This window comes from Chamaea fasciata, unplaced genomic scaffold (assembly GCF_029207755.1).
Source record: "Chamaea fasciata isolate MVZ Bird 193981 ecotype frontalis unplaced genomic scaffold, bChaFas1.0.hap1 SCAF_28, whole genome shotgun sequence".
NCBI lineage: Eukaryota > Metazoa > Chordata > Aves > Passeriformes > Sylviidae > Chamaea > Chamaea fasciata.
The window spans coordinates 1,982,207-1,998,740 of NW_027094113.1; the positions used below are offsets into that span (position 1 = coordinate 1,982,207).

Sequence of the window (16,534 nt, forward strand, 5' to 3'; positions counted from 1 at the left end):
CTCTGGTTTCCCCCCGTGCCAGGGTACAGGGCAGCCCCCCTGGTGCCCTGGCAGCTGTGCCAGGAAGCTCTGCTCATTTCCCTACACTGATCCTGGCCCAGAACAGGGGCAGGGCCAGTCCAGGGGCTGATCCTTGCGGGGTGTCCCTAGAAACAGTGGTGAGCTGGGACAGAGCCCCACACCTCAGTGCTGGAGGGTCTGTGCTGGGAGCTGGGGTCCTGCTGTGGGAACAGAGGCACTGACAGAAGGAAAACACCTTTATGGACAGAGGAATGGGGAGGCCGGTGCCCACAGCTCCCTGCTTGTTCCCACTTGTTCTCACAGGATGGATTTATCATGCTGGCTGTTCCTGAGGGGGAAAGATGAAGATCCAGTCCCAACAGTCAAACCAAGACACATTTTGCAGCTCCTGCAAGCAGAGTTTTATTGGGCACATGTTGGTCCCTCCCCGGTTCAGATCCCACTCAGGCCCTCTTGTCCAAACCAGTTGGAGGGATTGTTCCACCCTCTGTCAGGCAGCAAGGGCTGTCCTTTTGCATGGTCCTATTATTGCTGCATTCCTTTATTGCCTATGAAATGATTCCTAGCAAAACACTCTTGACAATTCTCGTTATTCTCCAGAGCCTGAAGTTTTCATGGATCATGGGATGGTTGGGGTTGGAAGGGACCTCAAAGCTCATCCAGAGCCACCCTGCCATGGACAGGGACACCTGCCACTGTCCCAGGCTGCTCCAAGCTCCCTCCAGCTTGGCCTTGGACACTGCCAGGGGTCTGGGGACAGCCACAGCTGCTCTGGGCACCCTGTGCCAGGGCCTCCCCACCCTCACAGCCAACAATTCCTTCCCAATATCCCATCTATCCCTGCCCTCTGGCAGTGGAAGTCATTCTCCCTTGTCCTCATGAATGAATTGTCTCTTTTCATGTTTCCTGTCAGCTCCTTCAGGCACTGGAAGGCCACAATGAGTTCATCCCAGAGGTTTTCTTCTCCAGGTGAACATTCCCATTTCTCCCAGCCTTTCCTCCCAACAGAGCTGCTCCATCCCTCTGCTCGTCCCGGTGCCTCCTCTGGCCTGGCTCCAGCAGCTCCAGCTCCTTCCTGTGCTGGGCCCAGGGCTGGGGCAGCTCTGCAGGTGGGGTCTCACCTGAAGGGGCAGAGGGACAGACACACAAATAGGAGAATCCCCTGAGCTGGGACTGATGAGCTGGAGGCTCCCAGGGATCTGGGCCGGGCTGTTGAGATCCACTGTCAGCTCTGGTTCCCAGCAGGGCTGGGCAGGCCCTGCAGCTCTTCTGTCTTTTGGGACATGGGACATGGACTGAAAATGTGTGGTTGGGAAAGAGGAGAACAGCTCAAAGTTGCCTTTTCACTTTGAGATCTTCTTCCATGAGATCGTGGCCAGTGGAATCATCAGATTGGGCTGGTCTTGTCCAACACATAAAAAAATGTTTGGGGCTGACACAGCAACCTCAGAACTGCAGGATCATCCTTTTCTTGGGAAAAGAGACAAAGCAGGAACGATCTGAGGAGAGGAAGTTACAGCTGTACCTGGAGTGCATCCCTGAGAATTCTCTTTGGCTTGTAAACTGAGGAACAGCTCCAAGCAGGCTCCAGAGCCCTGCAGGAGGCTGTTCTCCCTGAGGCTTTCCCAAAGGAAAAGCAGGCAGAAGGCAGGATGGACAGGGACTGGGTCCCAGCACATGCAGGAATACAAACACCATGTGCAGCTTGTGGTCGTTTGATAAAGAGTTCCCAAATACACAAAGATGGGGTTTGAAAATGCCTTTTTTAAAGAAAGAAGCGAAACTAAAATATTTTTTTGCATTTCAATAACAATAATAATAAAATAATAGTCTTCCATAATAACAGTTGCAAAGATAAATGAAATTATCTTCTGGACCACAGCATGTCTGGTCACAAAGAAAGAGTTCGTTCTCTCTGGAGATAAATTATGGTAAACTGGAGTAAAGTGCAGGAGGTCATCCTGCTTTCATTTCACGCCAGTGTAGATCCACACTCCCAGAGTCACAACCCCTTTTTATTTTCTCCACACAGCTGAGGGGTCTGAAACTGGTTCCATCAACATTTTCTCGTGTCAGGGAATTCTGACTTCAGGCCTGTTGGTGAGGACGAAGGCAGTGAAGAAGCAAAGATCACTACAGTGGTTGATACCCTGCCAGCTGTAGTGGCGTCACATAGTGTGGGGACCATCCCCACTGTCTTGGCCTCTTCCTGCCCCTTCACACCTCCAGTTTGAGCTTGCTGTGGTGGCAGAGTGAGACCGGGGGGTGACCGCAGGGTCCTGGCCAGCTGCAGTTGTGCTGTAGTGAAAGAGCCCCAGAAACTCCCTCAGCATCTACACAGAGCAGGGAAATTTACATCCATCTTTGGAGAAAAAGACATTTCCCTCTCACCTCGTCCTTCCAAACCCTTCGTGTCCTTGAAATGTCTCACTTTGGCCCCACAGCAGCCGTTCTTGTGCTGCCTCAGTGTGAGTCCAGCCCAGACTCCTCCAGACTGCCCAGGGCTTTGCTCTTGATGCGGAGCTTGTGTGGGAGGGCAGCAAAGTTCCGGCCCTTCAGCTGCTCTTCTGAGGGGCAGGGCAGGCTGCAGGAGGGCACAGGAGAAGTTTTGGGCACTTGTTGCTCATCATCTTCATCTGACACCGCAGTGCTGCTCTCCTTCCTGGCCTCAGCAGTGCCAGGGGATGGGCACAAGAAGCAGGCGCTGCTCAGCCAAGGGCAGGGGAAGGGGTGTTTGTCTGGGCACGGGTAGCTGAGGAATGGAGAGCAAACTGTGGGGCTGAAGGATGCATCAAACTTTTTGGGGCTGAAGGATTCCTCAAACCTTTTGGGTTGCTGGAGGCCAGGTGCGTCCACGCGAATGGGTTTGGAGTCGCAGCTGAGGATGTTTGCGCAGGGCTTGAAGGTTTTGCAAGGAAACCCAGCCGGTTCCAGCACCTTGGGCACAAAACTCTTCCGGGCAGGGCAGCAGGAGTCACCAGCAAAGGGCTCCACGCCCAGCAGGGGTGAGGCCGCCCGGTGCCCCCTGAGATAGAGCCCGAGGGGGTGGCCCTGGTAGGGGCCGGGCTCGGGGCTGAGGAGCCCGAAGCGCAGCTTGAGGGAGAGCAGCTCGGTCCTGAGCACGGCGTTCTCGCGGCTCAGCGCTGCCAGCTGGCTCTCCATGGCCACGTCGTTGAGGCGCCGCTTCTCCCGCGAGCGCTTGGCGGCCTCGTTGTTCTTGCGCCTCTTCTCCCAGTACATGGTGTCCTTCTTGTCGTCGGGCATGAATTCCCTCTTCCGCCGGGAGTGCCCGCCCGCCTTGCCCAGGAGCAGCTGGGCCCGGCCCTGCTGCAGCACCAGCTCGCTCCGAGGGGCCAGGAAGTTCTCCATGGTGGTGGAGAAGGCAGCTGGGGTTCTGTTGGAATGAGAACACTCATTATTTGCCTCTAATGGTGCTGTTGATTAGTGCCATTGAGTGAGTTAATAACAGAATGGGGTTGTTTTTTCTCTCTGTTAGACACATGTGGAAAATCGGGACAGTTTCTCCGGCTTATTCCTGTCATTTTGGAGCCACCTTTTCAAAAGATTTGGATTCAAAATATTCAGGTTCTGATGTATCAGCACATCAATCAATCAATCAATCAATCAATCACATCTCACCAACATCTGCAAGGTCCACCCCAGGATATCCAAAAGCCGTGCATGACTGAGCAGAGTTCCACCCCACACGGTTCACCGACTCAGTGAACAGTCACACTTTATCTAAGTAACTTCAATCAAGGTGATAAAAATTAGTAGTGATCTCCCACTCATCTCAAGCTGCCTTACAAAGGAAATAAGAGTCATTAGTCTTGTTTGGGAGATAAGGAAGGCACAGGGTGAAGAACTGATTTACCTCAGTCACGTACTGTGGGTAGGAGCTGAAGCAGGGTTACAAAACATCTTTGCTGTCATGGAATGGTTTGGGTTGAGAGGGACCTCAAAGCTCATCCCATTCCACCCCCTGCCATGGGGGACGCACAGCAAGGGACACATTCCAGCATCCCAGGACGCTCCAAGTCCCATCTAGCCTGGCCTTGGGCACTGCCAGGGATCCAGGGGCAGCCACAGCTGCTCTGGACACCCTGTGCCAGGGCCTCTCCACCCTCACAGAGAAGGATTTTTTCCTAATATCCAACCCAAACCCACTCAGTGTCAGTTTGAAGCCATTTTCTCTTGTCCTGTCACTACAAGATGTAGTGAATAATCTCCCTGAGGTGTTGTGACAGTTCTCACTCAGAAATTCTTCCCTGCTCAGGACCACGTCCCTTCCAACAGGAAGCTGGGCCAGAGGAACCAGCCAGCACTGAGCCTGAAAAGCCACCATCTCTCCAGAATTGCTCTAAAATGGTAAAGAAAAGCATAATTGTTTCACTTCAATGAGCAACTGAGGCACTGGAGTTTTGATACTGGCCACGTTTCAATCCCCAGAGCCTTTGGAAAAGATCCTTCACTTCATCTCCTGTCTGACACTGTTGTGACCCATCAACACCAACAAACAGTGACCAAGGTGTCCCCCTCAGTGTGTGCTGGTTCCAGGACACTTTATCAGCACTTAAATGTGCTCGTGGTTCCCCTTGGAGATGGAATAATCCCAGCAGCTGTTCCTATAAGTGACAAGGGCTTTTCTGAGTCATGGGGACAACAGCCCCGAGGTTCCTGGCAGGGCTGCTCACTCTGCTGGGGGGAAAAGGACTGGCTAATGCTTTCAGCTGAAAACTCCATCACTTCTTACCCTCAAGAAAAAATATTTCAGTCTCAACACTGCCCAAATTGAGAGGCAGTAAACCCACCATGACATCCAAAAGCCAAGTATTGTTCAGTTTTTAGCCAGGATTTTTCAAAAAGCTATTTAGGAATGAAATGAAATCAAGATATTGAGGTGAAGTGAGAGATCAAACTCCTGCAGAGTCAGGGTTGCACAAGTTTGTGAAAATGTGGCATGTGAGCTTTCTGAGAATCCACACGGGTAATAATGCACATGAGTAATTCCAACCTTCCTGCTGAATCAATTTATTGTGCGAGCAACACGAGTCACTCTTTTCTCTGTGGCTGAGAACCACCCTCAAGCAAAAGACAAAGATGTAATTCCAAATCATTCCAGAACTCACTCTGGGCAGGGACCAGCTGAGCACAGACCTCGGTGAAGGAGACACAGAAACAGAAATAATCATGGACCATGTTCAGGCTTTCCTCTCATCTTCATCATCCCACATCAACACAACTCAAAAGGGCTCGTTTTGTGGGAAATAATTCCTAAACATTGTCCGGCTGTAATTTGTGTCTGGAGGTTGAAAAATTTCCAGGGTTCTTCACTTTCTGAGCTTCATGTGAAAGACCACGTTTGAATGGTCTGATTTTCCAAGAGTCACCTGTTATTCCTCCAGGACACAACTCATGAATCACAGAGAGGACAAAATTTTGGAAGCACAGTATCATAAAATCCCAGAATCCCGGAATGGTTTGGATTGGAAGGGACCTTAAGGATCATTCTGTGCCACGCCCTGCCATGGACAGGGACACCTTCCACTATCCCAGGTCATTCCAAGCCCTGTCCAGCCTGGCCTTGGACACTTCCAGGGATCCAGGGGCAGCCACAGCTGCTCTGGGCACCCTGTGCCAGGGCCTCCCCACCCTCACAGGGAACAATTCCTTCCCCATATCCCATCAAAACCTACTCAGTGTCCATTTAAAGGTATTTCAGAAAATCAGATCTCTATTTAAGGTATCCCAAGCACCCAACAAATGAAGCAGGAAAGATATCTGGAGGATTTTGAGGATCAAACAAGGAGGATGGATTAAATGAGCTCGTTCATACACACACAGAGTTACACAAATATTGCACAGCAGAAGGGTGAGCACTGAGCCTGAAATGCTGTTCAAGGCCTTTGATTCAGTGTTCTACTGCTTGTAGATAAAATTTATTTATGCAGATTTGGAAACCTTCAGTACCGGTTCATTGTCATCACCTGTGACCTCTGCACAACTCAGACCTGCAAACCAGACCAAGCCACATCTATTCCCTCTCTCAGTTTGCCCAGTACGACCAGAGTTTTGTCCAGGCTTAAACAGGACAAGTCCCACCAAAGTACTCTCTGCACAAATCAGTGGGATTTTGTAATTTAATACATTTGGAATGCATTTATTTTAATTTATCACTAAGCCCTGGAGATCTCAAAGAGTACACAAAAGTTCTGAAGGTGATTATAAACCAAAACAAAGAATGTCCTTTAGCATGAATAACTTTGGGGTAATTCCTCCAGCTTTCGATCAAAATTACTGCTGACCTGAAAGCATCAAAAGGAGAATTTCAGCAAGTGGATTTCTGGTTTCTCACAGTGTGAAGAGGCAGAAATGCAGTGTTTTCAGGGCTTAATCACTTAGCAGGAATGTTTCAGGTTTGGAGGTGACGTGAGTTGTTGTTGAATGAGTCAAAAACCTACAGGTGGTTTTTCACTGGGTAAACTCCTCACCCACAGTGTGCAGAGCAGGTTGTTCTCTCCCTGTCCTTCCCTTGCTCCTGGTGCCCATCCCAGGGGGATCCTATGGGAAGTTTCAGGATTACTGTTCCCAATATTCCCCGTTCAGTCACCCTGGGAAGCACAGGGGGGAAAGGGACCCAAACTAGGCACTTGTGAGACAGAACCTGAGCAGTGAATCTTCCTGAAAACTGATTCTGTTGAACTTCTCCCACATGAATCCAACCCCTCACGCTCCAAGTGATGGCGCCAAGGCGGGAATTTCCTTCAGAACTCAACACTCGAAGCACATGGAAGTGAAATAGCGAGAAGTGAGCGTTGAACCCAGAGGAAAAGGGACTAATCAAACATTTCCACTTCCTCGGAGGTGGGGAAGGCCTGGACAAAGAGGCTGGGTGTGAAGTGGGAGGCAGAGGAAGAAGCTCTTATCAGAGGTGGAATCTGGCCTTTTAAGGTCAAGGAGTGAAGCCTGAGCCGGGCCAGTGTGTGAAAGCATCAAGGTTTAGGCCACAGAGTCTCACCTCTACCTGTTATTTTTAACATATATTTATCTGCAGCCCACAGAGTCACACCTGTGCCCACACGAGTGTCTCGGGGCTCTTCGCCAGCGCGGCCTGCAGCAGCGCAGAGCACGAAGTGACACGAAGCCCATCTCACAGGGCCCGGGGGAAACATTAATATTAACACTGGCATTCGAGCACTTTGGTCTGGTGAGTTATGCAACCAGGAGTTTCTAAAGTGCTTTGGTGTCTGTTGTTCCTGCAGCTGGAATAATAAAAGACATTTATTTACCAGTGTCTTACCCGAATGTAGGCCGAGCTGTGTGTTATCTGCTCCCCAAACAGAAAGCACCAAAACGTTTGTTAAATGGTGCTGTTTCTTTGGTTTTCACCTCTTTATTTGCACTAAATCTGCTGGTTCTATTCAGACAGAGCATGTCTCAGAAGCTCTGCTTCTCTAGAGAGCAGCCCTTTGAGTTTTACCTCTGAGCAGGCCAAAAGCAAGGCACGGTTTTTATATAAAGATTGTTAAATAGTTTAAGATAAGCAGTAAAACCCATCCTAATCACTTGTACAATGCCTCTGATCAGCGGGGAAGGGCCAAATGTGCAGTGCCTTGGTTTAATGTGAGGGTGAGGACGTGCTGTACCCAGGGGTTTGCGTTTGCTCTCCACCACCCTGCTCAAAAGATCCTCATTTTTGGTAAAAACTTTTCCTCCCGCTAAAAGAAGGCCCTTGCAGGGCTCAGCTTCAGAGATTTGGCTCAGCTCTATCTCCCCTCCTTCCCCTTATCTGCCCCCCTGAGCCACAGATCAGAGGGGACTCTGATGAGTTGGACTTTCCACAAGAGTGTGCAAAAGCCTCCAGGAAAAACTCGATATCTCAGCGGAACTGATTCAGTGCTGAGCCCTGAGCTGATACACAATCAAACCACCCTGAAATCAGCTGCTGAATCTCCCTTTGCTCCAAGGCAACTCCTCGACCATCAGATTATTCTTTTTGTTTCAAGGCTGCGGTAAAATTAAAATAAATCCTGCAAAGGGCAACCAGAACAGTTTCTCCGAACAGAAATTTTAACTCATTATTTCTCAGGCGTAAAGAAAATGAACTGGCATTATCACGGAGTGGATTTCAAAGAAACAAAGGGAATCTTCATGCCGCACAACTAAAATTTGGAGTTCTTAGCCTCAGGAAAATGTAGTCATCAAAAAAGGACAAAGATCAGGCCTTGTTCAGCAGCAAGTGGTTACTGATATACAAACTGAACCACAGTCATGGTCTTACCTTGGGATTACAAAGGATGACGTGGATTAAATACAAAATTCAATCCCTGTAGTATCGCATCTGTATTTTATTATTATCAGTTTCCTCCGTTTTTAATGTGTGACTCTAAATTTTGCTGCGTCTCTCGATGGCTTCTCTAAGCTGCAAATTTTTTCTTAAATCTTTGCACCTGTTTATCTTTAGATTAAAAAAAAATATATCTACAACAATCAATAAAAATTTGGTGAAGTCCCATTTAAAAGCACAGCCAAAAGGAGCATTCATCACTGAAACGTCAAAAATGAAAATCCAAGCATAAGTCTACATATATTTTAATTAAATAGGACAGTCGATGTAATATCAAAGGGCACAGAGTGACTTGGCAGAACTTCCCTGTGCTGGAGATTTCTGGTCTTACCTCTGAAGCGAAAATGGTCGATTTTTAACAAGCAAAGGGAAGGAAACTTCCAATTGTTTTCCATAGAACACCCAATTCCATTATGAAATTCACTGCCCCACAGACAATCTTTGGATCAAATTTTCATTCCCAGTTTCCTGATCCCACTGGCTTCATCACCCAGATATATAAGCACCAATCAATGGGAACACCATGGAATTTACCTTTATTAAACTGGGGTCAGAATCTGGAAGTTTAAATCGAACAGTTTGAGCCAAGTTGCCCGTGTTACACGTCAATATAAAAGAGCTTGACAGATGTCTATTTTTTGTCTTTTAAATTATCTCCTCCTAAACTAAATCAAAATTCAGCCCTTAATCTCAAGCCACTCCAGCACGTCAATATCAAACCCACAGGAGTTATTGAGAATTTGCTGTGATAAAATGAGATAACTCTGATATTATTCAGTGATATGAGAACTTACGGTGATAAAGTGAGGCCCAGGTGCTGATTTACATCAGAAAACCTCTGCAAACTTCTCCCGGGGACACTGTGCTGTACAAACACTGCAAGCAGCAAACAAGCCTTGATCCCTGCTGCTGCTGCTGCTGCTTCTTCTTCACTTGAGCAGTAAGAAAAAAAAATTAACCCTGTGGTTTGGTGGTATCTCAGGGTGCTCTCTAAACCTCCCAGCCTGTTTAAGATAAAAGGGCTCCACTCTAATTACTCATATTCCTGAGTATTTGACATTCACACTGCACAGTGGTTAACAGGAGCTGTTGAGGAACAGCTATTACTCACTTCTTACGTCTCAGTGGGAAATAACGTGGTCTGGTGATGAAAGGAGGCACAAAAGGAGCAAACAGCAGAACCCAGTGACCTGTGGCAGCCACTGCCAGAGGCCTGAAAGCTTTAAACTCAAACTCAAGCCAAAATGGACTCTGACACAACCCCAGTGTGCCAAAGCCCCGGTTTGGTGCATGTCTGTTTTGAAAACACCAAATGATTGTTGGCTCCAAGTGTAAAACATTGCTGCAGGTCTGGCAATGGATTGCAGGGCCTTTCGTTTTCAAAATTAGGCATTTTCACCTTCAGCTTTTCTAAAATCACTCAAGCTTTGCATTCCTTTCTTGGAAATTCAGATTTCAAGATCCCAGAAGGATTCTCTGGAGCAGATTACAATTACTATTCATTACTATTACTATTGTTATTAATATTACTATTACTATTGCAACCATGGATGCTGAACTCCCCAAAATCACCATTTCCTCTACAGACTCCAGGTCCAAAGGACACGATGAACTTCCTGGTGTGCTAAAATTTTAAGCTCTAGGCTATTAAATCACTGTCTCCAGCAGGCTAATCACAACAGGTGGTTTATTGGAAGCTCGGTAGAATTAATTTTGTCTTTTTGGTTTTGAGGTAGGAGAGTTCAAAGCCTGGGAGCCCACTCTGAGTTACTAAAGCAGCTGCTTCCCTGCTTCCCCAGGCCCTGTGGTCCAAGCCCACAGCTCTGAGGCTGCTCTGTGCGGGGCCAGAAGCCTCAAAAGCAGCTCAGGTATTGCTCAGGTTGGAACAACCTGACCTCTAAATTTGCCTGCGGGTCTGTGACAAACCATAAGGCTGGAAATGTGCTGCAAAACCCTGAAAAGTCCTGAGGTGCTGCTGAACTTTTACAAGTGGCCAAGCTTTGCATTTCTTGGTCTGCAAATGCCTCAGTGAGAGCTGCTGAATGATCACAGAATCAGAAAATAATGCAGTTTTCACAGTGTTTGCACCACTTCAGCTGCTACTGCGCCCGAGAAATATGACCTGTCCCACCCTGGTTCAATGCAAGATATTCATAAATGTGGGGTGTTTTCTTTGCTCTGGGAAAGAGCTTCAGAGAAATCCTTTTTCTTCCCCTGTTTTATTTCATCATTTGGATGGATAGTATTGACTCTGGGACAGTTTAGAAATAGTGGAACCAGAGATTCGAGTATTTCAGCCAAAAACTGAAACCAGCTCTGGAGTCCTGAAGGTGGGATGGACGTTGGAGCTGCTGGAGTGAGCCCAGAGGAGGCACCAGGATGATCAGAGGGCTGAAGTAGCACTGGGAGGAAAGGCTGAGAGAACTGGGAATGTTCAGCCTGGAGAAGAGAAGGTAAACTAATTGTGGCCTTCCAGGACCTGACGGAGCTCCAAGAAAGATGGAGAGATAATATTTCCAAGAGATGGAGGGACAGGACACAGGGAATGGCTTCCCACTGCCATAGGGCAGGGCTGGATGGGGTATTGGGAAGGAATTGTTGGCTGTGAGGGTGGAGAGGCCCCGGCACAGGGTGCCCAGAGCAGCTGTGGCTGCCCCTGGATCCCTGGCAGTGTCCCAGGCCAGGTTGGACAGGGCTTGGAGCAGCCTGGGACAGTGGGAGGTGTCCCTGCCCATGGCAGGGTGGCACTGGAATGAGATGGAATTTAAGGTCCCTTCCAGCCCAAATCATTCCATCATTCTGTGATCCTATGAAAACTCAAAACAATTCAGATCTCGGTACTTTCATATAATTTCTGCTTATTTTTTGAAACAACTAAAGCTCTCCTTGGAAGCCAATTACGTCAGAAAAACAACCTGGACACTACGGAGCATTTCACAAACATCTTTAGTTGTTCCTTCAGTTTCAGCACCATTTGTTGGGCCCTGCCCCAGGAACACAGAACATCAATAACATAATGATTCTTTTTCCCCTGGCCGTTTCTTCGAGCTATCTGAGCTGTTTCATTTAGATCAAACGATGCTGAGAGAGGCGGGAATTCCCCTGAGCTGATTAATGCAACAAACCCAACCTGGCCAAGAACTCCTGACACTGCTCCTCACTGAGATCACACTCGGGCACAATCATGGGGCCCACATTGCAGGAGCAGCCCCTCCATATCAGACCTGTCTCATTTAAAGTATCATCTATGATATCATCCATGACATCATTTATAAGAAAGGAAAGAACACACAAAGCCTTTGTGCCCCTCAGCAGCACAGCGGGCAGGGATGAACCTGGCAGTTCCTGGGATATTTCCAGCAGCTGCTCTGGGGCTGCAGACAGGAACCTGCAGGGTGTGGCTGCATTTACCTTGATGGCACTTCAGGAAAGCTTTTCCAGGCACTGGATCTTCGCTCTCACGGTGGGAGGAGAAGAGAAGGAGCCCAGGAGCTGAAGGAGCTCCTTGGAGGAGCAGTTGGATGCCCGTGAGCGATGTGCGGCGAGTGCAGCCCGGCTTCCGCCCTCCTCCCCTCTCTGCCTACCCAGAGGGATGGAAAATTCCATCTGCTTCATACTGAATGTGACCAAAACTGCTGTCACAATAGGGTTTTTTTAAAAAGTGAAGATCGATAGGCAGAGATAAAGCTCATTATTGCCTGAAGGTTACCCCACAGGTTACGGTGATGCCTTGGCAGGAGGAAGAAGTGAGAGGCGGCCACCAGCCCAAGGTAAGTCCCTTCCTCCCCACAGAATGTCACTGCAGGCCCTGAAATCCAGGAGGCCTAAACTGAAATCTAAACTTAAGCACAGCCTAACGGCTTTTTCTGAGACAAGGCCAGAAATGCTGGCTCAAGCAAGAACTGCCATCGGCCTTAACAAGTCAGGGGTTTCTGACTTGGAATTCCCAAGAACTCTAATTCAGAAGTCAAGACCCACCAGGAAATAATTGACCACATTTCTACTCTCTTGGAGGTATGACTATCCCTGGCCAGCAGGTCTTGAGGGCACATGAAGTCCCTGTTTTAAAAGCAGAGTGGAACTCAAGTCATTTTGGTCATTTTTTATCACTTGCAAGTGACAAAATCCCCCTGCTCTGCAGAAGCTGAAAAGGTGCCACTGTCACCAAGTCCATGACAACGCTTCCAGAGGAAAAGCAGAACAAATTCTTATAAAAACAAGGACTTCCCCTCACTTTCCAAATCCATCCTCCAGCAAACACTAGTCAGGAAAGAACCTTCTCCTGTATTTGTTATTCCTCATTCCTTCCTTCATCTTTCCACAAATCTCTTTCACAATGCCCAACCTAAAATATTTTGTACGGCTCATGAAACTTCCAGGACCCTCATCCTCCTGCTCCTTGTGTGGTTCCTCACAGCAGCAGCTGCAAATTATTCCTGATTTACCAAACTGAACCAGGCCCTGACCTTATCCCTGAGCCCCAGAGACACACACAGCCAGTGGATCCCATGGGATTTTGCAAACCCAGCCAGATTCCAGCCCTAAGAAATGATTTAGCTTTAAGGAGACAAACTGAAACCAAGTCCAGCTCTCCCTCTCTTTCTCCCAGTCTTTTCCTGTGCCTAAGCCAGCACAAGCACTTCCAGAACTCAGGGCTAGAGGGTCCCATTTCCAAGAGTTTCTGCAGGACCTAAATAAAACTCCCTTCATTGCTTCCCCTCCTGTTCCAGACCATTCCCACTGAGATGTGCAGAATATTCAGCAGATTGGCCCTGGAGGATCTCAAGGACCACAAATTTCTGCACATGGCACCTTTGTCATTGTCTCCTTATGGTTCCAAACTGTGGTTGCCCCTGGAGCCCTGGAAGTGTCCAAGGCTGGACAGGGCTTGGAGCAGCCTGGGATAGTGGGAGGTGTCCCACGGCAGGGGGTGGCACTGGATGGGCTTTAAAGTCCCTTACAACCCAAACCAGCTTGGGATTCTGTGATTTTTTGATAATTTTCCAGCAGGAACACTACCATTCTTGAGTTCTTTTGCAAAAATCCTGTCACGGGACCTGAAGTCCTCTAAAAACTTTCTTTTTCCTTTTGAAAGGAAGCAAATCATCACCACCAGCCTGGCCTGAGGCTGCCAGGCCTCCTCCACTCATGCACGTGCCAAAGGCACTCTCAGCCCAGCCTGATCACATCTCTCAGTCATTAATTGCTAATATCAAGATTTTCTCTCAGAGGTTTCCCTTTCATGCTGCCATCACAGGAAATAAATGAAACTTCTGAAGATTTTTCAGGCACAGTCAGTGCTGCTGCGTTTCCGTAACACACAGAGCTGCTGGCAACCCACGAAAGCTGAAACTGCTCATTTCAACCCCAAATCTTGGTTCCTCTGTGCCCAAGGCAGCGGGGTCCTTATCAAGGCTTTATCAATCTCAAAATGCTGGTTAAATAAAGTCAAAGCTCTAAATTAGGATTTGGTTTTCGTCTGAAACTGCACTCGAGCCAAATCTGGAGTGTTTCCACTAAAGCTGCTCAACTCCTTCCAGGCTTGCAACCAAACAGCAGAAATAAGCAGCCAGACCATGACAGAAAAAAGCAAAAATCAATGAATTCTCACTTCCATCCACTCCTTATTCCAATCTTTGCACTATTCCAATTCTGGCAATATTAATGATCAGAGTAAACATGCACAAGGTGGAAGCAGGAGGAGTTTCTTGACTCCACAAGAAAATAAAGGTACTTCTCCTTTTCAAGACACAAAAGCAAAATCTGCTCTTAACCCCACCTCACCTGACTTTCTGCTATTAATTACCCCTTCCCTGTTTTGGTTTTTTTTTTTTGTTATTAATTACACTTTACCTGACTCATTTTAACTACCTGAATTATTGCACAGCTTTGGAAAAGGTGGGAGCTGTGGCCTGGCATCAATTTCAGCAGACTCAGGGCAGGTTATTCACCAAGAGGTTTCACCCACCCCGTCTTTTAGGTCTGAGGGACCCGCAGGAGATGGGACGAGTCCCCAACTCCCCAAAATCCAAATTTAAGGGGACACTTCACCCCCAGTTGCTGAGGCCACACTGATGTGGTGGCACAGTAAGAGCCCCCTCAAAGCAATCCTGCCCATGAAAACACCCCTGCAGCCAGGGCAAGCTGGAAGATCAATTCTTAATTAATTAATTAGAGTGAGAGACAGAAATAATTAGTGAACAGCAGAAACTGGGCTGTGTTCTAGAGGTTTCCACCTCAGGAAAAATCAGGGCAGCGACCCTAAGGGCAAAGCTGGGGCCTGGTGGTTTTGCTTCCAAGATGTTTTACAGCTGCTCAGGAAAAAAAAACGTGGAGTTTGTAAGATTTCCCTAATATCAGCTGTTTTTCTGGAAGCCTCTGTGAGCTAAAGGTGCCTCATTATAGAAGTCTCACCTTTTAATTAAAGAAAAATGTGCGGCCTCAAAAACCAAAAGGGCAGAAAACAACAGCAAAAACCCAACCCCACAAACAAAACAAAACCAAAAGTCCTTCACATTTGATTTCCTAACCCGGTATCATTTGAATTTAACTTTCAAGAGCACACTGTAAAAAAAAAAAATTCAAATTGGATTGGAATATTTTCTGGATGCAGTTGAGGGTTTAGACTCTTTATAAGAGAACTGAAGTTCTGAGGCACCTTAACGATGCCTGAATTTTGAAAGCAGTGTTTTCGAAGTGAAACCTGCTGCATTGGCAACCAGAAATGCCAGAAATGGGAGGAATTGATATTTTCCACCTCCTTTGTGCAGGTTCTTTCACTTCTGCTGGCATGGAAGTTACCCTATAATTAATTACTGCAATAATTATTATGATCAGGGTTCTAATGTGGGATAACTGGCACGTAGGACAGTTAGGAATTGTATTTCCCTTATCCCAAACAGATCTTTGGCTACCCCCAAGAAATCCAGCCAGTGAGAAGACAGAGCACAGCAAAATTCAATTTTAGAATGGCCAAAATTTAATAAAACTTAAATATTTTTTTAAAAAAATTAACTCTTTTATTCCCTGTGCTACAACCAAGGGCTTTTGTCACCTGTAGAACTGGAGGTTCCAACTTTTGGGTGGGTTCCCAGTTAAGACTTTTTTAGTCTAGGAAGACCCAAGAAATGTCATTTTTGCAGCTTTTTTATCAACAAAATAATTATTTATTCTCCAACTTCCTTGAACTCCAAAAGAATGCTGGCTAGTCAAATAAGCACAGTAGAAAGGAGAGGTAGAAAAAGTGTCCGACTTTGGCAATAAGGAAAACAAAGTGGAGTGATACAACAAAATCCACAAATATCCACACTTCCATCTGAGGATGGGAAAAGGAATTCGGGAGGAGGATATTGGACATGGCAGTCCAGTGAATGTTTGTGCATCCAGGTGTCAGCGGAGGGGAGTGTGCTGGGTGCCAGCTTAGAGACAGAAATTCAGGAACAGCTGGGGGAAAGCAGAGAATGCAAAGAGATAATAAAAAGAGGGGCGGCGGGGGGGCAAGGGAAAAGGGAGATGGAAAAAGTAAAAAGAAAAAGAGAAAGAGAAAAAAAAAGAAGGAAAAAAGAGAGAAGAAAAAATGAGATTAGAAAAAAGACTTCAAAATATGAAAAGGAAAAACTGGGGAAAATATAAAAATGTTTTAAAAGAAAGAAAAAATATGAAAAAAAAAAGTCTAAAAAGCAATGATTCTCCTGCCGTGAGCCAGCCCCATCCCAGGAGAGCCCCGGGGCTGTGGGGACAAGCGCAGCAATGGTTTCCTCCTTTGCCCCCCACCCCCGGGAAAAGCCCCGGTTCCACGGATTCCCCCGCAGCACCTGGGCAGGACTTACCTTGAGGACGGCACCCAAGCCCTGCAACCCCCCGGGCTCCTGCGGGAGCCACCCGGGCGGGGCGACTCGGACGTGTCCCCAAGTGTCCCTCACCTCCCCGCCACCCCCACACATGGCCCTGGCTCCTTTTTTGGCTTTTTTCTTTTTTTTTTTCTTTTTTTAAATTTCTTTTTTCTTTTTTTTTTTCTTTTTTTGCACGAGCAGCCCCGGGGGAAGCTGCAGCGATGTCGCGATTACGTAAGAGGCGGTGACACGCGGGGACAGAGCGGGGGGGGGGGGCCGGGCAGGTGGCTCTTGCAGCAGCGCCGCTGCTTTCGAGCTCCCCGTCAACATCTGC

The 16,534-nt window shown here is 47.6% G+C and overlaps 1 protein-coding gene across 1 annotated transcript; it reads right to left on the minus strand.

Moving 5' to 3' along the window:
• Positions 1-2,484: 2,484 nt before the first annotated feature.
• Positions 2,485-16,237, minus strand: NFILZ (NFIL3 like basic leucine zipper). The gene is made up of 2 exons (XM_066205408.1): positions 16,198-16,237; positions 2,485-3,415 (listed from the first exon to the last, which is right to left on the minus strand). Exon 2 carries the CDS (start codon positions 3,388-3,390, stop codon positions 2,485-2,487), a length of 906 nt encoding a protein of 301 aa, XP_066061505.1. The 5' UTR covers positions 3,391-3,415; positions 16,198-16,237.
• Between the last annotated feature and the right edge of the window lie 297 nt (positions 16,238-16,534).